General features: G+C 40.5%; 1 protein-coding gene across 2 annotated transcripts in view; it reads left to right on the forward strand.

Moving 5' to 3' along the window:
* The window catches only part of NETO1 (neuropilin and tolloid like 1), a 116,566-nt gene that overhangs the window by 90,031 nt on the left and 9,044 nt on the right, over positions 1-17,491 (forward strand). For both annotated transcript variants that reach the window (XR_014222805.1, XM_082235266.1), the window contains exon 8: positions 16,551-16,664. Coding sequence is in view for 1 of the 2 variants with exons in the window: in XM_082235266.1 (XP_082091392.1) it covers positions 16,551-16,664 (114 nt within the window). In the remaining variant the exon portion in view is untranslated. The remainder of the gene's footprint in view (positions 1-16,550; positions 16,665-17,491) is intronic.

Below are 17,491 nucleotides of genomic sequence, written 5' to 3' on the forward strand. Positions count from 1 at the left end.
ATAAAATCTCATTTCCCCAACATCCCTGGGTAACGTTTCAAAGAATTTGATAATTAAAATCTGGGATGAATGTAAGCTGCTCCCAGAGCAAAGCAGGAAGAGCGATTGGAAGAAGAAAAAAAATCCTTCTATACCATCTGATTCACTTAAAGAGACTATTTTAAGACTAGTGGGATCTAAGGCGGAGTTAGGCTGTAAAATTTCCATAATGCATTGGTTTGTGCAATAGCCCTGAATAAGGTCGAAATGCATTTCAGTCTGGAGCCAAGTGTGGATTCCTAGGTAAGATCCTGCCTCTATTGTGTGGGCAGGTAATCCCTCTCCTACCTGGCCTGGTCTCCTTGGCAACGCTTCCCCCAGGTGGGATTGGACAACTGACTGAGGTAGGTGGAGACCTCCAGGTATCCCACCTGAGGGAAGGCAAAGCCAAGCCTATGCTGTTGGAGCCGCTCCAGATCTAGGGGCTGCACGCGTCCACGCAAAGGGCGCCCCCCATTTCAAGCGGGGAGCGGTCATTTCAGTTTATTTTATTGAATAATTTCAAGTTATGTTTGTAATTGTTTATATTTGTGATATAAAATAATTTCACAGTGCCAGATTTATATTCTTTAAATTTGCATTATCTGGGTATGTAGATCCTAGTTGGTAATTAGCTTGTCTCTATTGGGACTTATTTACTTTTTGCTCAGGTTAGGCCAAGAGAAAGTAAGTGGCCCAAGGTCATCCAGTGAGTTTTGTGGCAGTAGAGATTCAGTGCTAGTGCAATTTATATAGATAGTTATAATTAAAGCAAAATATTATGTTTAATAGAATAGAATACCTTTATTGTCAATGTACAGCCTGTGTACAATGAAATTAACTGAGCCTCACTCCCTCCCCAAACACTCAATCTCATTGCACTCTGTGTGCCTGTTGCACAACACACCAACCCCAAAAGTCAGTTGCACTGTATTATTTTCCATTCAGCAGCCTAACAGCTCATGGATAGCAACTGTTTTTTAGCTTGTTGGTACGACTGATTATACTTCTATATCTCCTGCCCGAAGGTAGAAGATTAAAGAGGTGCTGGCCCCGGGGTGTGAATTGTTCCTGAGAATTTTTCTTGCTCTCCTAAGGCAACGATCCCTTGTGATGTCATCTAGCGGGCTCAGGGGACAGCCCATGATATCATGTGCTGTGTTCACCACCCTCTGTAAAGACTTTCTGTCTGTGGCTGTCAAGCCAATGTACCACACTGTGATACAATATGAGAGGACACTTTCTATTGTGGACAGGTAGAAGGAGGTCATCAATTGTTGTTTAATATTGTTCTTTCGCAAGACCCTGAGGAAATGGAGTCTCTGTTGGGCCTTCTAACCACCTGAGTTATTTTGTTTTTCCAAGTGAGTTTATAGGTAAACTCCCAGGAATTTAAAGGAAGAGACTCTTTCCACACAACCCCCTCCTGATATACAACTGGACTAGTTCCCCTCTCTTCCTTTGAAAGTCCAACACCATATCCTTTGTCTTGCTAATATTTAAGTACAAGTTATTATTTAAGCACCATGTAGATACTTTTTGAACCTCCTCCCTGTACACTGATTCATCTCCACCTGTAATTAGACCCATTATGGTAGTATCATCTGCAAACCTAATAATTACAGTGGATGGATCAGATGAAATACAGTCATATGTATACAACGAGTACAGGTAGGGACTCAGCACACATCCCTGTGGGGTGCCAGTGCTGTGCTTCAGGGAGGTAGATGTAACAGGCCCAATCCTAACTGTTTGTGTCCGATCCCTCAGAAAGTCTTTAATCCATTCACAGATGGTAGAAGAAAGGTCTAGTTCCATCAGCTTTTTGATAAGAATGTCCGGAAGGATGGCATTAAAAGCCAAGCTATAATCAATAAACAACATTCTAACATAATTCCCCGGTCTCTCCAGATAACTTCCTGCAAGGTGAAAGGCTGTAGCTATGGTATCATCTGTTGACCTATTTCTCCTATGGGCGAACTGATGTTTATCAAAATCTGGAGGAAAACATGTCCTAAGGTTTTGAAGGACCAATCTCTTGAAGCATTTCATCACTAAAGATGTTAATGCAATAGGTCTGTGGTCCTTTAGGCAGTTAGTTGCTGTTTTCTTTGGCTGCTTTCAAACATGATGGAACACAAGCCGTTTTCAGAGAGATGTTAAAAATCCTTGTCAGGACCCCTGCTAGTTGATCGGCACAGTTTTTTACCGCTATCCCCAGCACCCCTTCTGGACCAGCAGCTTTACTGGGATTCACCGCCCTCAATGCAGCTTTCACTTGATGGTCATATAGAATAAGGGGCTGAGATTTTGTAGGCTGGCAGGCAGGAGCTATGATACCTGATTTTTTTTTACCCCATAGTGGGCGAAGAAGATGTTCAGCTGCTCTGCCAACAAATCATCAGCCTTAACCGTGTTCCTCGTATTGCCCTCGTAGTTGGTTAGATGCTGCAGTCCCTGCCACATTTGTTTTGTGTTCTTATCAGCTAGGCAGTTCTCCGCCTTAAGCTTATATCGTTGTTTTGCTGCCTTAATGCCTTTCCTGAGCTTTGTTCTTGCCCACTGTATATATCTATGTTCCCTGCCTTGAAGTCAGTATCCCGAGCTTTCAGGAGTGACCTTACTTCAGCAGTCATCCAGGGTTTGCAGTTCCCATAGATTCTAATGCACCTCTCCATTGTTACATTATCGGTGCACACTTTAATATAAGAAAGTACTGTGCCTGTGCATCTGTGCAGATCTTGGTGTTCAAACATGCTCCGATCAGTACTTTCAAAACAATCCTGGAGCTGACTGAAAGCGCCCTCTGGCCAGATTCTAACTGTTTTTATAACTGGCTGAATTCTTCTCGTAAGGGGGATATACTTCAGACATAAAAAAGTGAAGAATGGTCAGATGAACCTAAGTGGGGGTGGGAAATTGCCCTGTATGCCTGCTTGGATTGGAATACACATGATCCAAAATATTCTTTCCTCTAGTGGGGAAATTCACATACTGTTCAAACTTAGGAAAAACTGTCTTCAGGCAGTTAGAAGTCAAATAACCAAAGGGAAAGAGTTGCCATGTCTGGAATGAAGCAATTCAACTTTAAATAATTATTGTAAATGAGACTGAAAGGGTGCAGTCATTTAGCAAAAGATATTGACGCAGTTGTGAACAAATAATATGATTTGGTTCCTTGGGAAGGGGAGTCCCATGCAAAATTATGTTAGTATTTTGAATCAATATTTATCCAACTGAGGGTTCTCTGAATGAGAAGTGGTATTCCCAAGGTGCAAATACCAGCAAACTGACTAGCATGAAGCTTACCTGTGTTTAAATAAATGCATAATCATTTGACATGAAATCTTCTCTGGCATTTTGTATGTGACTGAGAGCAAGTCTCTGAATATACCTGTTTTAGAGCATCATATTCACTAAATTTGGACTGGATATTTATTTATTTTTGAATCTGATGCATCCTGTTGCACAGGAATTGTGTTTCTTCCTGTTCCTGTATGGTGCAGATTGAAAAGTAATTTAAGCTGCTATTCATAAATCAAGCTGGCTTCAGAAATAATACTCTGTATTACCCTGACGCCATTGCTGTTTGTTTATTTCTGTGTTTGAAGCAATCCTGAATATCCAGAATCTGATTCATTTAAATCAAAGGCATCATATTCTGTTACCTTAGAAACAACCCTGACGGCACTGGGGGATTCAGTACTTATGAAAAACTGAAGCGTAAGCACACGGTCACCAGTTCATGCTTGGGATATAAGTGAGAATATTTTTACAAGGCTTTCAATTTCAAAAAAGGAGCACAGGAATCTTCTTGTTTTCTGCTCTTGAGAGACCCTCTAAGGGATTGCTCCCACCTTAGCTGTATGTTTTGAAACAAATAACGTTTTCTTTATATAAATACTTGTCACCATGTATTACGTATTATTTTGCTGGTTACTAGTCCAGTAGGCACATGCTCTTTTCAGGGCATATGACCATCTTAGCAAAGGTTTACAAGTCACTTGTAGTATGGAGCCATATTGTTACCTGCTTGACTGTGCTTTGTGATAAACCCACAGCATTCAGTTTCCTCTGACCACAGTGAAATCTGTATGTGTATTTTGGCAGATCTGGTCTGAAGGACTTAATGACACCATTAGTTGTTTCTGTGTCAGTTGTACTGAATATTAATTGCAAATGATGTGTGCTAGAAAATAAAGCAGATGACTGATATGCCACCAGGGAGGCTCGCTGTATTAATGAGAGCAAAAGTGTGGGAATTTCTGCTTCTGTAGGCACACACCATTCTTCAGGGGACTTCAGGAGAGAGAGAGAAGGTTTGGACCATTCAGAGCAACAGTAGTGGCAGATGGCATTTCACTGTTCTATCAATTGTCTTCATTAACTGTTGCAGTTTGATAGAGCTCAGATAGACACAGAGGGAGCAGGATGGCAGGGGAAGGCTGTCTTAGCTGCTATTTCAAAACACATTTAACACTCTTTCTTTTAGTAACACCCCAAAACTGTAGTTACATCTGGAGAAATAAGCCCCAGATACTCTTTAACACTCAGTGTAACATTTGTTATCCAAATGGCCTGAAGAACTGTTTACCAAAAGTTGAATTGGGACTCAAAAATACTCACTAAATTGTTGCTAGCAGCAGGGTTTGTTTGTGGGTGGGATGTCATGCGAGGAGAAGGGATAAAAATGCTCCAGTCACAGTAGCTCCCTTAGGAGTATGACTGGTGCTGATATTGTTATCATTTTGACACCAAGTTAAAATGTGTTTCCTGTGCATTCAAAGGGTTTTTAAGTTGGTGATAGTTTAGCTCATGGTGCTGCTTTAACTGCCTTTATTTTTCTTTATTTATTTAATAGTTGGTCATCATATGACGCTTATCTGATGCTCTGAACTCCACTCTGGTGTCTGTATAAACGTAGGGTTGTCTATAAATATTTAAAGAAAAAAGAAAAGGGGGGGGGACCTAAAACCTAAAGGATATATGTCAGCTCAGATGGTTTTAGAATTCATATCCTCCTTCCTTTTTGTTTCTCAGTATTTCTGCTGATCACTAAATGGAGGAAGACATCTTCAGTGCATAGTGTAGGACTCTAGAACTTTCCCTTTTTCCATGGAAAAAGAAAAGCCTCTGTGGTCATTTCCTCCTTCAACTTTCATGTATATGAAGCAACACCGAAGCAGTATGGAAGGACACAAGTATTGAGGAATGCAGGATATGGGACGTAGGCAGTGGCCAGGAATATATTTACAGGTGTAGCCATATTGGGAAGGGTGCACACCTGTCTGAATGGACATCTGTGGCTGTGGATGAATGCCTGTATTTTTGAACTGCTGTTGACATTTGTGAATGGTAATGGTAATAAGGAATATCTGCTTTGATAAGTGTCTGCAAATGAGTGTTAAAGGATAAAATGGTTTTGTAATTGGGCCAGAGCCCCATCATCAGTCCATATTTCACAAGTATTATCAGCTATATCAGTGGGGGGTTTTTATGCGGGTACGCGGGGGTACGCATACCCCTAAATATTTTGTGAATCTAAGTTTGGCCTCATTGAGGGGCAGTATTTCAATATGAGTAGGAAAATGAGAGTACCCCTAAGCATTTCTTTTTTTAGGAAAAAAAAAGCACTGGTTATATCAAATCTGGCTCCAACCAACAGTATCCTTTAACACAATACATAAATGTCACACACAAAAAGTAAAGATAGCTATGACGAGGCATAAGAAACATTCCAAAATCCAAAGTAGGGCAGTATCTTTGTTAGGCCAACCAGAATGTCACAAAATAGGGTGCAAGCTTACAAGTTCTCTTAAATTCTCCATCAGGCTGATTGGTAAACAAAGCAAGAGAATGGAGTGGAGTATATGGACTTTTGGTAAAATCATGGGTCTGCATGTTGTGCAAATAATCACAGCCTGCAAACTGCAAAATTGTTTATCTTGTGGTGAAATGCATGGATTCCATGTGTGTTTGGAAAGAGACTTAGAATTATTGAATCATAGAATTGTAGAGTTGGAAGGGGACCCAGAAGACCATCTAGTTCAGTGTCAATTCTCCCTTCATACATTGCCAGAGGATGCACACTTCACTCATATAGCTCCTGTTGATGATACTACGTAACATCAGTTTCTGTCCCCAGTTTTAATGTTCCAAGCACTATCTAATCCATTTAACTAAACTTACCATTTCCACGCACTTAGGAAGTTTTACATGTGAAAAACTTTGATGCATTATTTGAAACATTTGTTCCCACTACCTGAAATCAAAACCTATGGTAAAAGGTAAAAAGGTAAAGGACCCCTGGATGGTTAAGTCCAGTCAAAGGCAACTATGGGGTGCGTGCCCATCTTGCTTCAGGCCAAGGGAGCCAACATTTGTCCACAGACAGCTTTCCAGGTCATGTGGCCAGCATGACTAAACTGCTGCTGGCACATGGAGGACTGTGACGAGTGCCAGAGTGCATGGAAACACCATTTACCTTCCTGCTGCAGTGGTACCTATTTATCAACTTTCACTTGCATGCTTTCGAACTGCTATGTTGACAGAAGCTGGGACAGAGCAAAGTGAGCTCACCCTGCTGCGTGGATTCGAACCACCAATCTTCTGATAGGCAACCCCAAGAGGCTCAGTGGTTTAGACCACAGTGCCACCCACATCCCTGATTGAAACCTATGAGAAGTAAAGAGAAGAGGAATGAGGTGACATGCCTCTTTAGATTATGACACTTTGAAATTGTTCTCAAAAATATTATAGTTGTTTCCAACCCCCCCCCCCACTTTCTTCTTCCCTTTGTCTGTTTTTCAGTCTGAATAATGACAGACATGCTACATCCACAGCTCCCCCAAAGAGCTTAACTTCTGAGCACAAACACACACACTTAAATATAAAGGAAAATTATTACATTGGTGGCATGGGGATCAGAGGAAATCCCTTTATTAGCACCACAGAACAGACATCCATTCTATTACCTTTGACAGCTGGTTAGCAGTAGTCAGTCTCTTGATACCTATCATTCGAACAGTATTTGACCTTCTTGCCACGTAGAAGAATTGCTTTAAGCTCACTCTTATCTGGAAGCCTAATTTCTTCAGCCATATATATATATATATATATATATATATATATATGCAGGTTTTGGTGTCTTCGGGTGTCTTCCCGTGTAAGAGTCGGGGTGTCTGTGCGACGTTTCGACGAGGTCTCACTCGTCATCTTCAGGCTGGTGCTTTCGGCTTCTTGTTACTGGAACAGAGCAGAGTCTGGTGTTTGAGTTCCTATAAATACTGTTGAGGGGTGTGGTGTATAGCCTCCAACGTTCTGGGCAGAGAGGAAGTTCCTAGATTAGTGTGCCTTTTCTTCTTTTGTTCCTTAATTACTTGAGGGATATCTTGGGTGATTTCATGAGTGATATTCTGAATATCACTGGGTGGGTCATTAAGTGTAGATTAGTTGCTAAAGCTTTCGTGTCTTGACCTCTTGAGCTTGTGAAGAGTTTTTCTGAGAAGATGGCTGTGCTGCATTTAGTTGTGCTCTGGCTTGGCTTCGTGTATAGGGGCGAGCTATGGTTTTGTGTCTTGTGCCAGCCAGGTCTGTGTAGGGATTGCAGGGGGGTGCAGCATCCGGAGGTGCCACTATAGTTTGGCTACTGGATGGAGTCTGTAATATGTCTGTGGAGAGGGTCTGGGTTTGGGTCTGGTGTGGTTGATTGGTGACGGCGTTCTGTGTGCCTCTGGTTCTGGTGTCGGTTTTTGTGGGGAGGGCTAATTTCCAGATGTCTGGCAGGCGGGACGTGTCGTCACGCTTGTTCATGTTGTGAGGGTGTTTCTCTATCTCGATGGCTTCCATGATTATTCTCTTGTGGTGATGTTCCATGTTAAAGAGCAATTTGGAATCTGCAAAATTAATTTCGTGTCCTGTTTCTTTCATGTGTTGGAAAAGAGAGGAAGTTTTTTCTTCTTTTTTGACGGCATTCTTGTGTTCTGCGATACGTGCATTTATTCGTCTGTTTGTTTGTCCAATGTACGTGGCTGGGCAGACTTTGCAGGGTATTTCATAGACCCCTTGGTTTTCCAGCTGGATTTTGTCTTTTGGGTTTCTGAGGATATTGGCTATTTTTTGGTTGGTGCAGAAGGCTGTTTTGATATTTAGACAAAATCCAGCTGGAAAACCAAGGGGTCTATGAAATACCCTGCAAAGTCTGCCCAGCCACGTACATTGGACAAACAAACAGACGAATAAATGCACGTATCGCAGAACACAAGAATGCCGTCAAAAAAGAAGAAAAAACTTCCTCTCTTTTCCAACACATGAAAGAAACAGGACACGAAATTAATTTTGCAGATTCCAAATTGCTCTTTAACATGGAACATCACCACAAGAGAATAATCATGGAAGCCATCGAGATAGAGAAACACCCTCACAACATGAACAAGCGTGACGACACGTCCCGCCTGCCAGACATCTGGAAATTAGCCCTCCCCACAAAAACCGACACCAGAACCAGAGGCACACAGAACGCCGTCACCAATCAACCACACCAGACCCAAACCCAGACCCTCTCCACAGACATATTACAGACTCCATCCAGTAGCCAAACTATAGTGGCACCTCCGGATGCTGCACCCCCCTGCAATCCCTACACAGACCTGGCTGGCACAAGACACAAAACCATAGCTCGCCCCTATACACGAAGCCAAGCCAGAGCACAACTAAATGCAGCACAGCCATCTTCTCAGAAAAACTCTTCACAAGCTCAAGAGGTCAAGACACGAAAGCTTTAGCAACTAATCTACACTTAATGACCCACCCAGTGATATTCAGAATATCACTCATGAAATCACCCAAGATATCCCTCAAGTAATTAAGGAACAAAAGAAGAAAAGGCACACTAATCTAGGAACTTCCTCTCTGCCCAGAACGTTGGAGGCTATACACCACACCCCTCAACAGTATTTATAGGAACTCAAACACCAGACTCTGCTCTGTTCCAGTAACAAGAAGCCGAAAGCACCAGCCTGAAGATGACGAGTGAGACCTCGTCGAAACGTCGCACAGACACCCCGACTCTTACACGGGAAGACACCCGAAGACACCAAAACCTGCATTCCTGTACCCGTGAAAATCTACGAAAGCATATATATATATATATATATATATATATATATATATATTTGGTGTAACTCTTAAGTTCTCATAGTTTTGCTATCACTAAGAAAATCCAATGCATGTTGAACTTGGAACATGGTTAGCTTCTGTGTCCTTTGTTTCCAGTGTACTATTCATTTTGGAAGAAGCAACTTCATAAACAGAGGATGCCATTAATTCTTGTTCTTGATGTTAAAGGAAAAACAAAATAATAATGATCTTTTTAAAGCTGATCACATCAAAATGGGATAATTACCAGGAACCAAGAATGTTTCAGAGCCTCTTCAGGTATACTTTATTTGCATCCTTCTGTAATATCATAGGAAGAGGAACTTGTTAATCTCTTCCATGGAGAAAGATGCCTGAGCTTCCACTTCACACAAGGACCACAGAAGTGTGGAAGGAAAATGCGTAGCACAACTCATGTGCACATCATCTGCATAATGCGAAATCCAAAGAAGGAATTTGATCAAGTTCCTACTATGAACTATTGAGGGTTCTTGTTTTATATGGCTCTAGAACTCTTTTATACCCCTTTTATTCTCCAGCGGGTGGTGCTGTGGGTTAAACCACAGAGCCTAGGACTTGCCAATCAGAAGGTCAGCAGTTCGAATCCCCGCGATGGGGTGAGCTCCCATTGCTTGGTCCCTGCTCCTGCCAACCTAGCAGTTCGAAAGCACATCAAAGTGCAAGTAGATAAATAGGCACCACTCCAGCGGGAAGGTAAACGGTGTTTCCATGTGCTGCTCTGGTTCACAAGAAGCAGTTTAGTCATGCTGGCCACATGACCTGGAAGCTGTACGCTGGCTCCCTCGGCCAATAAAGCGAGATGAGTGCCGCAACCCCAGAGTCGGTCACAACTGGACCTAATGGTCAGGGGTCCCTTTACCTTTATTCTCCAGCAGCGTGAGTTCTTCAGTTATGATCATATTGTGGAAAGGGTCATCCAGAGCATTTATTGCTAAAGCAGCAACTCCATGAGTATAATTAAGACTAATTTATTCTAAGAATGCCATCTCAAGGACATCACCATTTTCACACGCACACACACACACAAACTATTTGTGAGAAAGAGAGAAAGGAAATTTGAAGTCCATTCAAATTACGAGGTCACATTTGAAGTCATTTAGTCCAACCAATTGCTGATGCAGGAAATCCACCACTGCTGTATCCCTGATAGGTGGCTATGTGCTTAAAAGCCTCTAACAAAACTACCACCTTCTGTGGCAGTCTGATTTACTGCCAGTCTGTCTTGGTCCAGCAGTTTGGGAGGAAGTTCTTTGTTTGCTCATGTATTTGGTGAATTGTCAGAAATAAAGCCCTGCAAATATTTGAAGACTATTACATACTCTTAGGGCTGAAACCAGAAATAGAAAGAGAGCGAAACTCCAGTGGACTTGTGCAGTGGACTTTCCTGGCTCCTCTGTCCACTTCATTTTCCTGCATTGTCAAAAAACATTCCCAAGGGTCAAGGGAACTGCTGGAAAAGTGGGTGATGGGGCATGGGGAGCTGCACTGGAGCAGAGAAACTGGAGTAGAAGTGCCGTCTGATCTTGCAAGATGTATCTTGATCCAATTTTGAATCAAATACAACAATGTATTTTATGCATGCTAACTGAAAAATATTTGGTAATGAATTATTGTAGCGCGGGGGACATGCGTTAGAAACTCAGAAATCAGTATTTGGACACTCTTTCCCTGTATAGTAACCCTCCCATATATTTTGGACTACAGCTTCCATTGGCCCCAGCCAACTGGGGCACCAGTTTGGGGAAGGTTGCAGTCGGGCATGCTCCTCAAAGAGTGACTTCGTGCAGATATAATGCTGATTTTGATTAGGCTTTGATATAACTTCTGAAAACAGAATTACAGTTCATTGTTTGCTGTATTGTACTATATGAATTGAATAGGTTCCAGGAAACACCTTTATTAAATTGGAATTTCACTGCATTAACTTACATTTTATAACATTATTCCGTTCTATGAAAAGATTTCTTCTGCACAGGGAACAAGATTGAAATTCAAAAGCACCTAGATAAATTAGAAGGCTGGGCAGAAAATGAAATAATAATTCAAGGAAGACAAGTATAAATGACTACATACTAGGAAGGAAATGTATAAAAGTATAAGCCCTAGCACCCCTATAAGGATGACCTAAATCTGAACCTCCCATTACTCTGTTTGATACTTTTGATGATTGTTATTCTCTCCAAGTCAAATTATAAGAACAAACCAGAATCCTTGTTAAAGAATGTGGCATAGATAACAATCAAGGGAGTATAAAAGTATTCATGTTATGGAGGAGAAACGAGACATCCCTTCACCTGTAGCTGCTCTTTAATTCCATAAATAGTCAACCACCTACAGAGGTGGATTTAGGAGAGTGCAACTGGTTTGGTTGCACTTAGTGCAGAGCCTTGGGGATGCTGCAGGGGGCGCTTCAACAATATACACTGGAAGGTGAGAGACATGGGGCGGCACCAAATTTTGGCATTGCACAAGACATCACTGAAATTTGAGACCCCAAGTTCTGCCACTGCCACCTACCACCATTCCCCTACTCTTCCCCTACATTTCCAGTGCTGGTTTCATAACATCATGTTACCTGAAAAAATTCCCTTTCCCTTTCCACTGTATTAAGTGAGGCCCACTTAATTTTGCTGTGCCCTGATATTTATCTGTTTGTGGCAACATGGAGACAGGCTGGTGGTGCCAGTGTTGTGAAATGCCCTCTCTGCTGAGACATTAAAGGGTTCATCCATATTGGCATTCTGCTGGCTTTTGAAAGGCAACATAACCGTTAAGGCAAGCAGTCCCTTCAGTTTCTTGACCCAACTGTTTTAATTACTTTTTAAGTGTTTGATTTTTATGCTTTTTAATGGGCTTGTTTCATTGTACATTTTAAATGTGGTTTTTTTAAAATCTTTGATTTATTGTAAGTGGTATACAGTAGCAGCGGGTGGAGCACTGGAGGTGGAACGCCACTGTTCTCCAAGCTTTCAAACACAGGGTGCTGCTGGTGCTTCCTGGACAGAGAGGGGCAAGGCACGGGGAGCTTGGCACTGTGCAGTGGAGCACATTGGAGCCAATTTGGTGCACTTGCCATTATGCCCTCACTCAATGCTGAGCTCCCCATGCCTCTCCTCTCTCCCTCCGGTAAGTGCCAGCAACACGCTGTGTTTCAAGGACAGGAGAGCAGCCATTCACTTCCCCATTGCTCCACTGACCATGGTAGCTGGTGTGTGTGTGTGTGTGTGTGTGTGTGTGTGTATTACTAATATCAGCAACAACAATGTTTTGTTGCATTGTGTTGATCAACTGTGATCTAGAACAATTTGAAGATCATGCTTTGAGAGGCTCACACTCTCATTCTGAACAGATAAGTTGGAAGTAAATTCTATTGAACCCAACAGAATTTACTCTTATGCAGCCTACATAAGATTGGAAAGAATTAGCTGCAAGACACAAAACCAGTATTATTATGAAGGTAATAATAATAAAAAATCAAATGTGAGATTTATTGGCTATTTTGGTAGCCTCTTGAAACCGTGACCAATAGAGGCTGCTTTGAAATTGGTGTTAATGAGAATGCATTAACTTTAATGTTGGCTCTTCTGAATGTGTATCATGAAGGAACCAAAATGCAATATGTTAGTCTAATGTACTAATTCCAAGAATCTACATCTATCAACCCAGTATAATCTATTTCCCTACCCCTTCTGTATTGTTATTATATACATAATAATGTTTATGAGGTAACACTTAGCATATGAATATGCTAAGATGCTGTTTGTAACTAGTTAAATGTGCATTAAACTGACTTTTGTCCCTGATAGGAGCTAGTGGTTGCATTCACATGTAACACTAAACTCATGACTTAGGTGTTGTGCCACAGTGAGCCCAGTGGACCAGGGAGTAGCAAAGTGAGCATAAGTTCATTTTCTAGTTCCAGTAAACTATAGTTAAGCTTACTGTAATGTCTGAACAACACCTTTGTGGCAAAGATAGACTAGCGGGCAGTAAAATGTCAGTTAGACTGCCACTGTAGCCTCGTGTTAACAAGGGGATAGCTATGATTGACGAGGTCTTTGATTTTAACTTCAGAATCAAATATATCAAAAGGGTGGTCAATGTTAATTTGTCATTTAGTATACATTTTACCTCATTTTGTTGGCTCATAAATATAGTCTGATAAGACAGTGAGATTTCACCCAAATGGTAGTGATTGTGTTGAGGGAACTGGCTGGTGTAAATAAAAGGCCAATTTCAGTACTGGTTAGAAAGGGTAGCAGCTTTGGAGCTGAAGTTTATTAGTGTGGAATACTGAAGGACTTAGGCAGAAGCCTCAAGGGAATCAGGAGAAAGAGTAGAGGTTGATAGCTGATGGGAAGCTGAAGATCCAACATAGGATCTGATAAAACTGGGGCAAAGAGCTGAACGACATGTGTCAAGTAGTGAGCAAGGCTCTGTGCAGCTGGTTGTTGGGAACCTGAGGCAATAGTTGTTGCTGGACCAGTTTGAAAATCATGGCTGCACCTTGAGAGAAGCCTGAAGGACTTCCAAGTGAAGTTGAATAATGCATGCAAAGTCCTCCTAGTTTTGTGACTTGTATGTTTCCTGGGGAAGGAGAGTGATAGGGTGATTAGCAAGGACTTGGTTAGGGGGTGAAATTGTAATTGTGCATAGCTACCTTCTAACAGGGACAGTAACACTATTATGCAGTGCTATTGTTCAGAGTAATAGTAACTAAGTGAAAATATAAGGCTTTTGAATTGTATACTGTGGAGAAAAAATGAGGAGGGAAATTTAAAAATTGAAAGGTAAATGTTTTGTTTTTTAAAGTGGAAGTTAGCAGTAATAAAAATTGTGTGTGTGTGTGTGAAACTGATCTCAACAATGTATTTGTGACTGATGGGGAAAAACACAAATAGGTCATCAAGGTGGCTAAGAAGTGGTTAACAGGATCCAGACCTGGAGCACCACTCATATTTTTAATCACTGTCCATAGGGAGAGATTTAAAAAGAAACAGCTGTGGGCAAAGGCTGCTGTTTTTCTTTCAACGGGATGATCAGATTAATTCGTATCCTAAGGGCTAAATTACAATTTTGGATCCTCTAGAGTAAGTTTGCCACCTTGTGTCTGATGTTTGCAACAGAACATAATAAGAACTACTGTACTGGATTAAACTGCAGTAATGTCTAATCTACTCTTTTCTCTCTAGTAGTGTTGAGCAAGAAGCCCCTGGGAAACTCACAAACCATCATCTGTGGTTTGTAGCCAACATCTGCTAATCAAAGCTATCCTGCCTCTGAACATAACCCTCTAATTCCCATTTGCTTGCCTTTATCACCTAATTGAAAAGCTTCCACTCTTTAGCTTTTATTTAGAAAAAAAGTTCATTCTCTATAATGATACCTAAATTCCTTTCCTAATAACTCCAATGCTGAATCAAAATTCAGGAATTGGAAAAAAAGGAATTGCCTTTTCAGCATCCTTCCCATTATTTATTTCTATTTAGTTTGTTTATTACAACTGCATATATGTTCCATAATGGAGGTTCTCTAGCCAGCTCACAAAGCAAATAAGCAAACCACATTAAAGTACACAATTGAACAATGTAAACTATGGCAAATTTATTTTATAAGTAGATAAAACAAAATTGAAGCTACTTATGCACAGGAACTGCATGATCATGCCATAATTTATTGCAGAAGCTTTCTCTGTCCAATAAAAAAATGATTTGCCTGAACTATATATTATCTACAATCACATGGTACATAAATTTAATTAACATTGAGGAATGGTGCAAAATGTGAACAATTTCACAAAACATGAAAGCATTATACTGATTATGGTCCCAATATCTTTGTTGTACATCATCACAAGTAAATTTAGTCCCAATAGCAAATAGATGAAAGTAGGGGTTTGGTCTTAGTTGAGAATGGAAAAACTTTTTAAAAAGTATTTCAGTTTCTCATTTTTCCAATCTTAAATTCAGTTCTCCACTTTTCCGCAGGAATTTGTGGTGGTGGTGGTGGTGGTGAATTTTAAAAACTTCATTAATTTTCTGCATTGTAGTGTGAATTTCTTCTAATAAACCCTTTCAGATGCAGTTTTGACTAGTGTGCACATATTTGCAAACAATTTCTCTTAATATAATGCATCCCCCCCCCCATATTCCTGCCATGAATATATTAATTGGTTGGTTGGATAACTGCATCTCAAATTTTGGAGAAAAGCATTCAATTACTTTTTTTATATATAAAAAAAGATTCTAATTATTTGTCCTTGTGCTGCCTGTGGAAATGATAGCCAGTATTACTGTACAATCTAACTCTGTGAAGAGAAAAATGGATTGTCATTCTGAAGGTATAACCTTAACTTAGATCTGGGAACTTTCTATTGCTGAACAATAGAAAAACTTTCTATTGCTCCACTGGGTTGTAAAATTCTCATTGAGGACATTGGATTTCCCTGTGAAAACTGAAATGGCCTCCAGTAACACTTTCATCTTGGGGCTTTAGTAATATTAGCAACTTGATTCTACCAGTTTGTGAGCCTTAGGCAACTATGCTTTGCCTTCTGCTCAGGGACTGTGAAAATCTTTGTTCCTGCAATATCAGAAGGGCAAACATTTATTGTAGCTGTACTTATTATAAAATATATGTGCTTGAACATGCCACTAAAGGACTCCTTATGACAAGCTATTCAACTCGGTTAGTTCATTGACCCCAATTTTCTCCTACAAGCACTGCATCCTACTGAGGTCAGTGGCGAAACTTACTGCTTTGAATTCCAGAAAAGCCTTATTATTACCCCTTCTCTCCCATACACACATATTCATAATGCCAGCTGGCCATTGTAAGAATTACAGTTTAAGAAGTGGTGAACCTTTGCAATTCATTTTGGCATTTAATGTGAGTTGTTAGGGCCATGAATTATATATTATGAAATGAATTTTGTGCTGAGAAATTCTGAAGCCTATATAAATGATACAAAGTAAGTAAATCTGCAGTACTTGTTTTTTCATATTTTTCTGTTTCTGCTAATCATGGTACAGAGCTTTTTATGTAGATGTTTTGCTTATGACCATAATAAAGGACTTGACTTGTAAAGCGTTACAGAGGACAGAGTGAAGCCGCTATATTTGAACTCTCTCTCTATTTGGGACCCTTTATGTTTTGTGGGATTACACTAGAATTGTCTACACACTTTCAAGCCTCTATTTACAATTACATGGGCTAAACACCTTTAAAAAAGAGTTGGAAAATCCAGGTTCTGCTTTACGGCGTATTGGATTATATGACATCTTTATTGGTATTGAATGGGAGGCTGGAAATACTCTATGAGTCCTACTGATGCGTTTTTTTCTTCCTTTTTTTAGCCCCCTGTGAAGCCAACACATTCTTTTGCCATAGTAACATGTGTATTAATAATACATTGGTCTGCAATGGACTCCAGAACTGTGTGTATCCATGGGATGAAAACCACTGCAAAGGTAATGCATAAGTATAGGGACATGGAATTAGAAAGATGCTACTTTATGCTCATTAGTGCCACGTTTTCTTTGCTATCAAGTGGAAGTTGACTGTGATGAATGTATGCCACTATTAAATGTGTCCTTCCAATAAACTCATGATAGAGATGGGATGCAGGTAAACAGTTGATATATAAAGATTGTATAGCTATATAGAACAAAGCCAGAACAAGGATTTGATAAATGTAGAGCAATGGGGAAGCTTTAACACAGTAGTGACAGAAAAGATGCACAATTACTGTATATGCTTCATGCATCTTCTTTCCATCCTGTCTGAATGAGTTCATGTATTTCAGATACACATTTCCTATCATGGGCTAGACCTAGACACATCAAAAAAGTGTTTCAGAAGAACGTGCTGTAAACATCAAAGTGGGAAATCACGTTGGAGAAAAATGGGACTTCACAGTGCCATCTGGTGTCACACTGTAATATCGCATATAAAACGCCTTTTCTTCCTAATGTAGCTGAGTCCATGTTATCTGTCCCTTTCAACACGTAGAACCCCTCCACACAATTCACATGTGACATGGACTAAACAGACTTGTTGCATAAATTGCCTTCACCTTTTGAAAAGTGGTGCTGATGATGTTACCAATCCTTCATGAAATGGTTCTAAGACCCTGAAACTAATCTGTAGCTGCAGCAATAGCAGCAGCAGCCTACTGTGTCATGGAGATACATTTTCAAATATCATGCTGATCACAAGTAAAGGTGCCTGCCAGCAAGTCAGCTGCTATCAATATTTGCTCTAAAAATGCATTTCATTTCAGAGCCATGTCTCCTAG

This window comes from Podarcis vaucheri (genome assembly GCF_965113315.1).
Source record: "Podarcis vaucheri genome assembly, chromosome: 8".
In the NCBI taxonomy this organism is placed as follows: Eukaryota; Metazoa; Chordata; class Lepidosauria; order Squamata; family Lacertidae; genus Podarcis; species Podarcis vaucheri.